Genomic DNA, 12,200 nt, shown 5'->3' with positions numbered 1-12,200 from the left:
TGGGAGACTCCACGCCTCCACCTAGATGGAAACCCCCACCACCTTGGCCTTCCTCCTTTCCTGGAGCCCCACTTCCTATGGAAGCCTCCTCCATTGTTTCATATGTTTCTCAACCTGGCAGGAGTTTCCCCTCATTCAACAAGCTCCTTCTAGAGTCTGGGAATGGACTCAGGACACCTCTGACCCAGGTAGGGGGGTAGGGACTCTCCATCTCCAGACCCAGAAGGCAGAATCAGGGAGGGGCTACAGAGGCCTGGAACCACCACAGCCAAGGGTTTGTGCTCCTCACACGAGGTACCTGAGAGCCTGAGGAATTTCTTTTTAATTGGGATATAACTCATATACCATAAAACTCACCCTTTTAAAGTACACAATTCAGTGCTTTTTGGTATATTCAAAAGGCTATACATCATCACCACTAATTCCAGAACGTTTTCATCATCCCAATAAAGAACCCTATACCTGTTAGCAGTCCTGCCTCCCCTTCAGCTCCTGGCAACCACTAATCTATTTTCTGGCTCTCTGGGTTTGCCTATTCTGGATATTTCATATAAATTCATATACACAAAATAGTACAATATGTAATTATTTTGCGCCTCACTGCTTTCACGTAGCGTAATGTGTAAGGTGCCTCCATGTTGTTGCACGTATGAGTACCTCCTTTCTTTTTATGGCTGGACAACATTCTATTTTGTGGATGTATATCACATTTTGTTTATCCATTCATCTGTTGAAGAACATCTGGATTGTATCAGGTGTTGTGAACATTCATATATCGTACACATTTTTGTGTCAACATGTGTTCTCAGTTCCTTTGGGTATGTAGCCAGGAGCGGAATTCCTGGGTCATGTGGCAACTCTGTTCAACTTTTTAAGAAACTACCAAACTGTTTTCCGAAGTGGCTGCGCTGTTTTATACTCCTACCCTCAGCATAGGATGGTTCTAATTTCTCCACATCCTTGTTAAAGAGTTACTATCATGTCTCTTTGAGGATAGACATCGTAGTGGGCATGAAGTGATATCTTGTATGGTTTTGATTAACATTTCCCTAATGACTAATGATGTTGAGTCTTTTCACTTACTTCTTGGCCATTTGTATATCTTCTTTGGAGAAAGGTCTATTCAGATAGCTTGAGGAATTTGAGGAAATGAAAGTGTGTGTGGCTGGGGAGGAATCCCTTTGGGGGATGTAAGTATTCAGAGGAAACAAGGAGATATTGAAACAAAAGTGACACCTGACCGGGAGGAGATAAGGGGCTGGCCCAGTGAAGTGGGGGTGGGATGGGCTCTGTGGAGGTCACTGAGGAGAAAAGGAGGTGAGGGGGCTCCAGGTGAACTTGCCCAGAGGAGGCTGATAGGACGTTTGCAAGCCCTGGTTCCACTCACCAGCATAGACGGTCACCTACTACAGCAGAGATTCTGGGCTACACGCTTTACATGCAACTCAGCCTTCACATGCGCACAAACCTCTCCATAGCTCTGTGCCTTTGGTGCTCTCGTTATCTCTGTATCTGATGAGGACAGAGGCTCAGAAGTAGCTAGCTCTGCTGATTAATGTCGGTGCAGAGACTCAAGCCCAGGTGTTAACCTCAACATCCCTCCATGTTCCTTGCACAGTATGGATGAGGGGAAGACGCTCTTCTCTGTCTGAGCCCAACCAAGCCTAACCAGGCCACTTGAAAGGGGCCAGTGCTCACCCATCAAGGGGGCAGGCCAACCAGATGATGAGGCTGGAGCTGAGTTGGGGGGTGGGCAGAAGTCGCTGACCAGGAGCCCCAGCTCTGAAAGAAGTCCAGGATATGGATAAGGGAGGCGGACAGAAGATCAGTGGACCAGCTTAGAACGTTCCACCTTCCTGTGGTCTAGTAGAGGGAAGCTGTGGCCCCTGGGATCTGAAAGCAGCCACCAGTTAGTGCGCAGGGTGGTCAGTTGGTCACTGAACACTGAACGGGGCTGGTCAGGCAGGTAGCCAGACCTCTCCAAGCTCTTCCTGTGGGCTGAGGCCTCTGAGTGAGCTGGCAGCAAACAGTCCAACTCTGTGAATAAGGACAAAGCTCCGCTCGACAGGAGGATCCTGAGACCAGGAAAGTAGGTCCTCCTTATGTGACATCTCTGAGGACCTTCCCATCCGGTGAAAACTTTGTCAGGGGTCATCCCTGACAGAAGAGCGGGCAGCTGTGGAGGTGAACCTGGGCTGGGACTGGGTGTCCTGTGGGAATGAGGGGAGAGGCAGGAAGTCAGGTTCCAGGAAAAAATCGGAGTCTGTTTCTCTCCCAGGTGAGCAACCAGGTTTGGGGGCTTTAGGTAGGCCAGGTGGTTCCCAGGGCTGGAGCCCATGCCCCTAGAGGGGCAGGCAAGGGGTCTGTGTGTCTGTCAGTTGGTTACATGGCTGGCCACGCACACAGGCCAACTCATGTCCATCAGCTGGTAAGTCACTGGTCTGGCTGTCTCTCAGAAGACTTGTCTGTTCAGACAAGCTAAACTAGCTAGCTAGCCAGTCAGACAGTCATCTTGAATGTCTGTCAGAGACCTTCAGTTCACTGAAGGAGAGACTCTGAATGTCTGCAAGGCAGAGGCAGAGCCTCTGGGCTCTGGCCTGGGGTCTCGCTGCCCCCTCCATGACAAGAGTCAGTATTCTTCACACCAGCTGGATCCATGGTGATGGGGACCAAGGTTTCAGAAAGTAGCCTGACAGGAAGGACTACCTTTCTCTGCCTGTTCTTTGCTGGAAAGGCTCAAAGTCTGGCCTCCTCCAGCCACCTCCCAGCTGCAAAAAAGAAAATTCCAGGCAGGTGTGGGGCTGAGTGTAGGTTTCAAAGTCCTCAGACCTAGGCCTGAACCCCAGCTCTGCCACCGGCAGCTGTGTGAGCCTGGACATGCCCTTTCATCTCAGAGGAAACATCTGAGCAGTTTCCTCATCTAAGTGAGGCATCTGGGGGGCTGGCTCAGGCCTGGGATACAGTAGGCCCCACTGAGGACGATTGCCCTCCCCTCTCCTTATAACCTTCAAGTGCTTCCGAGGCCACAAGGTCAAACTGAACCCATTCCCTTCCATGTGCACCTGACCCCTCCAAGTTAACACCTCCTTCTTCCATCCCTAGATTGTCTCTCCCTTTCATCCAGGCCCCAATTTACCACAAGACCTGAGGACCTGAACCCCTTCCCTCCATGCACACTCACTGGCTTTAGAAGCAATTGCCCAGGTTTCAATCCCCGCTGGCTGCAATCCTGCTGTGTGGTTTTGGACCAGTGGCCCCTTTGCTTTCTCATCTGTGACAGGGCCTGTAATCCCTACATCCCAGTACACAAAGCACCCACCGACAATCAGATCCTTCCACCCCATGTTTAGCCTGGACACTGAAAGCCTGGAACCACGTCTTATGGTCTGCACTAACTTGACTTTGCAATTCCACTGTCTTCATTAGCATTTTTTCTTCTTACTCTTCCCAGACTGACCAGCTCAAGCAAATGGCTTGATTGTTCATTACAGGAACTTCCTGAAAGACTGCTGGACTCTTCAAGGGAAACCATCAACAGAGTGTGTGCCTCTGATTCTTTGAATCTCTGTGCACAAAATCCTTACCTTCTGTTTCCACCAACAAACTGTTGTATCATGATTCCTACCCAATCCCAGTCAAGCCTCCCTCTTCCACCTCCTTCCCCATACTAAAGGACCTGCCTTAAAACAAACTTTCAATTCTCAACAAATATTGACCTTGCCTCCCCACTCTGAATCGTGCCAAAGCTTTGAGAAGTGGTATTATCCCTTATCATGGTAAACTTGGTCTTACCAACAGGTTATGTCAATAATATGTGGGGAGCCAGCATGGATACAATACATAGCAGATGTTCAGTAAATGTTGTTTTATTCCCCATCAGGCAGCCAGTCTTTCCGTTAGCTGTCTATCCTGACACAAACTCCCCACAGACCTCCATACTTGCTTTGTGACTGCAAGGAACATTACCACATCTGGAACTTGAGAATTCAGAAAAAGTTCAACCCAGGAAGGCTGGAAAGTTGGGAGGCTGGGAGACTCAGCTCTCTGGCTCACCCTAATCCTCTACAAGAAGGGACTTAGAGGAGCTTGTCTGAGGGGCTATCACAGACCAAGCAATACTATGTGCTGTGCTTGGTTAGGCTGGGCTCCCTCACCAATCCTCCAGACAACCCTTTGAGACAGCTGTTGTGACCCCATGATATAGAGGAGGAAACTGAGGCACAGAGGGAAAGCAACTTACCCAGAGTCCTGGGGCTGGTAAATGGGAAAGCCTGGACCAGAACCTGGATCTATCTGACTCCTGGGCCCCCAACAGCAACCATAAGAAGGTTGGCTGCAAAGATGGCATTAGAACACATGAAAAATTATCCCCATGTAGCCATTTCTTATTCTGACCTGGTTTCCTGCCTGTGAATTGTCGAAGGTAGTTTTATGGGAATAGTCTTCCATTCTACCAGCTGATTCTTTAGCTAGTCAGTCATTCCCTGCAAGTCAACAGCCTCTCCTGATGACCTCAGAGAGTGCTGCAGAGAGAAATGAGGGAAGGGGGACATGTGGGGATCTAAGTCCTATACTCTGGGGGACCTAAGTATGGTGGGAGTTCAGGACTCATCACCAAGGCCCAGAATTGAACTTTCAGGAGGGATCTGCTGAGAAATGTGACAGTTCCCACATCCTGAGAACTAAGGAGGGGTGGGGTCAGGGCAATGACTCTTTCTCTCAAGAAAGAGCCTGTCTCCAGCAGAGAGAGCAAGATCAAAGATCACTTAGACCCAGTATGGCCTTGGGCCAGCAAGTAGACTTCACTGAGCCTCTGCAAGACAGGAATACTAAACCTTGCCTCTGAAGCCTGTGTGAGGGTCACACAGGATAACACCTTTTGTCAATATCAGGATGTCCCACAAGTAGCAATTTCGTCAGCCTCTGCCCCAAACTCACTAGGGAATCTATTTCCAGGTGTGGTCACCAGGCCCCAGAATAACTCATACTCCTTCCTGTGGGAGACTCAGCCCTGGTGTCACTCTCTCACCTCCTTCTGATCCCTGAAGCAATACAGCCCCTCTGGATGCCTCCCTCTGCCATTTCTTGTCCTCTCCCCAACTCATCTCACCAGCTGCATTCAAACGTCTTTTTTTTTTCCTAATAACTTCCCTGTGCAAGAGAACGAAAGTTCTCTCCTCCACACTCTTTGCCAAAGCCACCAAAGGAACTAGCAGAGATAGAGTATAGGGCAGAGGTTACAATGGGGAGGCCCTGGCCAAAGGCCCATGTACAGTTGTGTGGGCTGTGCACCACAAAGTGAATGGTGCCCTCTGGAGTGGTGCGGCACATGGCAGTCCTGCCTGGGTGGGGTACATCTGACTTCTAGACATTTTGGGGGGCTTGCACAATGCTTGCTTTCTCAGTGTTTTTAAGCTGGTTGCCAACATTTAAAAACAGGAAACTTGACAGAAACTCCAGATTTTTTTGCTTCTTTTTGAAAGATTAGCAGATCTGGCAATACTGGGCCCACATTCTTATATGCCAACACTCAGCTGGTCCAAGCTTCTGGGCCTGCATGTGGCAATTTGCCCTGTTGGAGTCTCTTTGGTGGGGGGGGGGTGCTTGTCTGGTCTGTTTGATGGACCTCTTCACCTGCTTGTGACTCCACAGCAATACTGGGCCTGGGGAGTCCACTGGACAGGAAGCCAGGGCTAGGTTAACGCTTTGAGGAATGAGGAAACAGGACCAGAGAGCGCTATGATTTGCCCAGGGTCACCATGTGGGAAGAACTGGTCTCTGCTGGTTCTAGAAGTCACAATGAAGATTTATTCCACATATCCTGACAGCAACCTGAGGCAGGCCTCTGGGGACCCAGAGGCCAGCAGCCCCGGTCCCTGTCCTCAGGGAGCTCCCAGTGTATGTATGGGGGGGGAGGGGGGCGGAGGCAGACATCTAACACAGAATCACAGTGAAATGTGCTCACTGATGTGATACAAGAAGTTTCAAGCCTACAGAAACAGAGCAGAGGCCCCAGCCTAGACTGCAAGTTTCTGGAAAGCTTCCTAAAGGAAGAAACATCAGAGAAAAGGGCAGAAGTATCAAAGCACAAAGAATGCTCAGGGAACAAACAGTCTGACAAAGCTGGAGCCCTGGGGCCAAGGTTGAGGGGGTGAGACTAGAGTGCTTGGAGGAGCCAGACTTGACAAGCCTTGAATGCCAGACTGTAGGGCTGGGCTTTGTTCTGAGCCCAAGGATGAGGTCCGATTTGGCCTCCTAGGAGACCTCCATGTCTCTGCGGGGAACGTGGAGAAGTCAGGCGGTGGGCAGGGATTAGGGCAAAGGCAGGGGTGGGGTCCAGAGCAGCAAGGGACTCTGGGGCCTGGGTCAGGTAGTGGCAGTGGGAATGGAGAGTAACAAGCCAAGGTACCACTGTGGGAAGTAGGATGGGCAGGACTTCATGGAAAATCAGCTATGGGGGTTGCAGGAGGCTGAGGAATCCTGGGGGCAGGGGTGGAGTGGGGAGAGGCACAGCTCTGCATCTGGACATGCCAACATTGAAGGCCAGGATTATAGCGTGGTACTGAGTGGTGAGCTCAGCCTTGGCCATGGTGAGCTTGGGGTGGCCAGGGGGCACCAAGGGAGAAATGCCTAGGAGGCCACGGGCTCCAGGAGAGCCCATGAGGGGATATGGGCTGGAGCCAGATCTCTGGCTGTCTGGAGACATGAGTGGAGAGAAGGTAACAGAAACCACAAGTGGGCAACTTGCCCAGTAAGAGTGAGACACCTCTGCCATGTGCCCCATCTGAAGAGAACAGAGCGAAAGAGAAACCCACCCTGGAACTGTGGTCAGATGCCAAGGTCAGGGGAGGGGACAGTGTTCCAAAGGCGCCAAGATGTTTTTGGAAAATCCACCAGCCTCCAGCACTAATGCACGCACAGCCCCCACAGCCCAAGCCTGGGAAGGGAAATATCCCTCACGGCAAGTATTGGGCAATCTGTCCCTCATAACAACGGCAGACGGCTCTCTCTGGAAGTGCTGGGGTAGAAGGAGGCCAGTGTGGCCAACCCTTGCGTCGAGCCCTTCTTACCTCCTTGCTCTGTATTCCCTCGGCTTGCTAGTCCTTCTTGCCTAGCTCCTGCAGGCCATACCAGCTGTCTTTCCTTCCATAAAACCCCTTCCTGGGCCAGTTCCCTAAGCCCTTACTCTGGGCCACAGGGCTGGTCAGTCTCCTGCACTACTTATGTCCCCCTGATTAAGCAGTGAACTCCCTAGGGCAGAGCCTGTCCCGTCCTGTGTCCCGAGGGATCATGTCAAGTGCTTGCTGAAACCCTCTGGGTCAGAAGACTTTGGATTCAAATATTTGCTTTGCTACATTGTAGCTATGTGACCTAGGGCAGTTTATGTAACCCCTGTAAGCCTCATTTTCCTTCTCTGGAAGCGAGGGAAGAGTGCCCGTCTCGTGGCGTATTTGTAGGATTGAAGGAAAATGCTGTGCCGGGTACATTGCAGTCCTCAACAACAGTTAGCCCCCTCCTCTTTTCCCACCCCATCCGCAACATGTGAGTACAGACACCTCAGCCTCAAGAGGGCAAGGCCCCCAGGAACTGTTCCCGCTTCATCTACCCACCCCTAGCAAACATTATTCTCTGGCCCTGTAGATGCTTGCCCTTCCCCAAATTCATCCTGTTCTTTTCACCCCTCAGCCTTTGCATGTACTGTACCCTCAGCCTGGAGTGTCCTTCCTCCCCAGCAAACCACTTCTTATCTTTCAAGACCTGGCTCAGCTTAAAAACATGGTTGTTGAATTCAGCTAAACTGGGTGAGGGCGAAGGGAAGGCCAGGGCCTGGAGAGGAGGGGCCCAGGTTGGGGTGGGGGTGGAGTGGGCCTCCTTAGTGCTCCAGTTCCCAGCATGGCCTGGTGGGCTCCTGGAGGAGGAAGAGTCAAAGCCACGAAGGGCTTGGCTGCCATCTTTGGGAAATTCCTGCTAGCAGGAATTTGGGTGGTCTGTTGGGAGGACAATAGCATGCTTGAGGTCCAGCTACTGCAAGCTTCAGCTGTTGCTTCTTGAAGGAGATCCGTGCAGGGTGGGGGAGGAGGCCAAGCACTTTCTGGTGGTTTCCAAGCTGGGTCAGGCACTCTGTGCTGGGACTTTCTGTTTCCAGTTCTGGCCCTGGCTATCCTATCTGAACCCAAGATGACCTTAAAAATAATGAGGAGGGCCTGGGGGGAGGGCGAGCCTTGAGCCCACAGGGAATTCATGTCTGTCTCCTTCAGCTTAAAACATTGATCATAGGCTCAGAGACAGGTAGCCACTGACTTTGGCCATGCTCGGTCCCCCAACCGTGAGTCCCAGCTCATTTCTCCATGCTTACATTTACTCCTTGGAGCCCTATCATACCCAACCTCACTCCATATCATGAGTCTCCTGTCCTCAAGGAGAGTAGGCTTTCACAACAGGTTGGAGGGAAGGAAGGAATGTCATGGGGGGAGGCATGGAGTGAAGGAGGACAGTCTATGTACCGTGACTTTCCCAATGCCCCGCCTCTGCCCAGCCTGTGCTCAGATCTGGGCCCTCAAGAAGGGAATCAAATGTGGCCCCACCTCCAGGGAGCCCCCAGTCTGGTGAGACTGGCATTGTTCTCCATTGTTTCAAGCATTAGTGCTTAGGGCTCTGGGCTGTAGCATATGAGGGGTGCTGGAACCAAGTTTATGTCTTTACTTCTTCTTGACCCCCAGGGTGCAGCTGAAGTTCAAGTTGGCACCCTGGAAATAGCCAGGCTCCCTTAACACTGATGGGGAGATCTCTTCCCCTACAGAGAGGCCCTTGCTGCACTGCTCCTTGCAGACACAGAAGATTGAGCTTCTCAGTACAGGAAGAGACCAAACGACCACCTTGGCCAACCCCCTCCATCTACTGCACAGAGACAGTGGGTCTCAGAAAGCAGACTGGGCATTGAATGCTTGGCACCCAATTGTAGGGTATAGGCTAGCTTGACATCTGGTTCACAGCTGCCTGAGATCTGCCCCAGTAGGCAAGGCCTAGCCTGGGATGAAATAATCATCCCCAACCCTGCCTACTCCCCAGTCACTAGCACAGAGAATAGTTTGCTTTGTCTGGAACCAGTGGAGAAATGCCCAAGTGGGTGGAGTCTCACTAGTGTGGGGTCTGTGGAAGGGAGGTGGGAGCCCTGAGGGTAATGGCAGAGAAAGGAAAGAGCTTTGGCATCAAGACAACCTGGGTTCTGACCCCCACTCTGCTGCTCCTTTGGTGGGTGACCTTGGGTGAGTCACTTGTCCTCTCTGCGCATCTGTTTCCTCAACTATCAGAAAGGTTGAGAGATTGTCACTTCATTCTCATAAAGCCAGTGATACAGAGTTCAAATTTTAACCCAGGACTGCTGGTTCTTTCCCTTGCCCTACCTGTCTGCCCTAGATTGGCTCACTTTGAACCCAGGGGGGTTCGAAAGCAACAGAAACAATATTAGGAACAAGAAAAGATGAACCTCAAAAAAGAAAAGTGAAACAGCATATATGAGAAAGGTTACTTCCAGCTGGGAGAATTGGTCTGGAAGGCTTCCTGGAGGAGTTGGCATTTGGAGAGTTGGCAAATTTGAAGGAGGAAAATAGCAAATTTCACCAGAATGGGTGAAGAAAAATGGACAAATACCTTCCTGGTGGAGGTAAAAGCTGAGCAAAGGGGAAGAAGTAGGAAAGTGGCTTCTCTGAAACCACAAAATGGGAATGGCCTTGGAAGATCATTTTCTCCAACTCCTCCCCCACAGACAGGGAAGCTCTGCATGTTGCCTAAGGACATGCGGTGAGTTGGTGGTGGGGCTAGGCCAAGAGCCAGATCTGACCCTGACTGCTCTTTGTGTGTCAGCCCCTGGCTGGTAGAGCTGCCTCCCTCCCTCAGGAAAGCTGCTCCCTGCTCTTTTCCCAGGATCCAGGCTTTGTACCCAGCCCCACCTGAATTCCCACATCCCTCAGAGTGCCCTCAGACCAGAAAGAGAGCATGGAGGAAGACTAGCCTCTCAGCTTAAGTTAGAGCTCAGGAAGAAAGACTTTTGGTGGCCCAGTGGGTAGATGCTGGGGTCAGCCTCCTGCTGTATGTGTGGGATGTGGGGGCAGCTAGAGAATATTCCAGAACTGAGCCCTGCAGGGGTCAGAATAACAGTGGGGCAGGGGGCAAGCGCAGTATAGCCAAAGTCTCTAGTTTCTTCCCATACCTATAAGATCACCAACCCTCCCACCCTGCCATGAGCCAAGGCTGATGGGGAATTTGGTTTGTCAGTGACCCATCTCCAAACCAATCCGTCCAACTCTGATCTCACTGTCATCTCTCCTGTGAGGTCCCTAGAGGAAGCATCCATCCCACCCTTCCTGCCATGCCATGGTCCGCAGGTGTGTCAGCTTGCCCACGAAGCCCTTACTGTCGCGTGCACGAGACAGGGAGCAAGTTCAGTCTTGCCTGAGTGGGGGTGAGGCTAATACAGCTGGAGGAGGACAGACAGCTAGAAAGAGGCCAGAAGTGATCACCACAGGGCAGCCAGCCCGGAGGGCCACCCCATCTGAAGAATCCTTTGTTTCCTCCTCCTCCTTTGCCTGCCCAAGAAATGCTCAACTGGGTGCTCCGTTCACAGAACCGCCACCGTCTCCACGTGGTGCTTCAGTCACACTCCAGGCTTGGCTCTGCAGGTCTCTCTCTGAACCTGTTTCTCTTCTCTGCTGATCTTTCAGATTCTTCGTGGCAGGTCTCCTGTCTCTCTCCTGTCTCTGTCTCTGGTTCTCTCTCCCACATGATCTCTGCTTCTCTTCATTTCTCCCTGTCTCTTCTGCAGCCAGCTCTCTGGGGCTGACCTCCCTCCCTTTCCCTGCATGCTCCTGCAGACACCTGCTGGTCTTTGTCTTCTCCTCTGTCCTGTAGCCCTTCTGTCCCAGCCTTTGTTTGACTGCATATCTCTGGACTTGCTCTGTCTCTGACTACACTTTTATCTGTGTTTTTCTCTGCTTTGTCTGTATCTCTGCCTACTTCAGAGGGAGAACAGGGCTCGGCTCAGTGAGGGGCTCAGTGGCCTGAATTTCCACCGCCCTTTCAACATCCTTGTGTCATCAGGGAGCATAGGCTGGGTTCCCTGCCTCCAGCTGAGCAAACAGTATCCCTTCCTGCCCCTTTGGTTATTCACTCATTCATTCAATACACCTTCACTATATCTGCTTATGTCTGGCTCTGCATGGGGAACGCCAAGCCCCCCACCCCACCCGACTTCACCCCAGTTTACCCATTTTGGCTCTACAACCTCCTCACCCTCCACACTGGGAACATAGCCCCCAGACTCCCTCCCAATGCCCCTTCCTTACGTCATCTAGACTTACCTATCCTGGGTCCCATGATTTTTGGGGTGCAGTGAATTCCAGCCCGTATTTCAATTTCAAGAGTGGAGCTGAGCAGGAGAGAGGGAGTGAGACCTTATCGGGAGGCCCCTGGAGACAGCAGTCGTGAGCCACTTCTAGAAGGGAGGCGCTAATGTGGAGACTCCAGGCACCAGGCTGATGCCGCCTGGGCCACACTGGACCGCAGCCACCTCTTCCAAGATGGGTTAGGAATTCCTGCAAAACTTGATCCCACTCTCCAAGTGCCTGCCTCATGCAGCCACTTGTTCCTTCTGTCTCTGTCTCTCTGAATTCCTCTGATTCCTGGCTGGGACAGCCCAGGGCCAGAGTTCTGTGGGAGGCTGGGTTTGTTTAGATCCAGCCCTACTGATGGGAGGAGGCTGCTGTGTCGCCTCCCCTCAGCCTCTTGCCTCAGCATTCCCCTGGATATTTTCACTTCCTCTGTTAACAGGAGAGAGATGGCAGGGAGAGGGAATTTCAATGATCCCCATGCCCTGGGATCATTCAGTCCCGATTCTCCAGTCTCTTCTTATACTCGCATTCTCAGTCTGTCCCTGACCAAGCTCTTGTCCTCCCCTCACAGAAATTTTGTCACCCTCCATGAGCCCCATCTAGAGCCCCTGTTCTCCCCCACTGTCCCCCTTCCTGGAATCCCTGTCTCCCGCAAGATCTCATCCCCTCTCACCAAAACCCCATCTCCTCTCTGAGCTCTGAGGATCCAGAGCCAAGAGGAAGTCCATTCACCAGGAATCACAATGGCTAGCCCGCCTTGGGGAACTCATGGTAGCAGCTCCATAAAGTACAGGCATCTTGGTGGAGGGGGTT

At 51.8% G+C, this 12,200-nt stretch overlaps 1 protein-coding gene across 6 annotated transcripts in view; it reads right to left on the bottom strand.

Annotated features, from left to right (window-relative positions):
- Positions 1-11,695, bottom strand: part of SLCO2B1 (solute carrier organic anion transporter family member 2B1) — a 57,048-nt gene extending 45,353 nt beyond the window's left edge. For 2 of the 6 annotated variants that reach the window (XR_002079977.1, XM_019449834.1), the window contains exon 1: positions 11,358-11,695. Coding sequence is in view for 2 of the 6 variants with exons in the window: in XM_019449834.1 (XP_019305379.1) it covers positions 11,358-11,373 (16 nt within the window). In the remaining 4 variants the exon portion in view is untranslated. Of the gene's footprint in view, positions 1-462; positions 1,070-1,387; positions 2,211-7,070; positions 7,223-11,357 lie in introns of those variants that run through there. The other 4 variants (XM_019449830.2, XM_019449827.2, XM_019449831.2 and 1 more) reach the window with 4 other exon arrangements.
- Between the last annotated feature and the right edge of the window lie 505 nt (positions 11,696-12,200).

The sequence above is a fragment of the Panthera pardus genome, unplaced genomic scaffold, assembly GCF_024362965.1.
Source record: "Panthera pardus isolate Hobbes unplaced genomic scaffold, ASM2436296v1 HiC_scaffold_12, whole genome shotgun sequence".
Taxonomy (NCBI): domain Eukaryota; kingdom Metazoa; phylum Chordata; class Mammalia; order Carnivora; family Felidae; genus Panthera; species Panthera pardus.
This window is presented reverse-complemented; position numbering and strand designations above follow the sequence as displayed.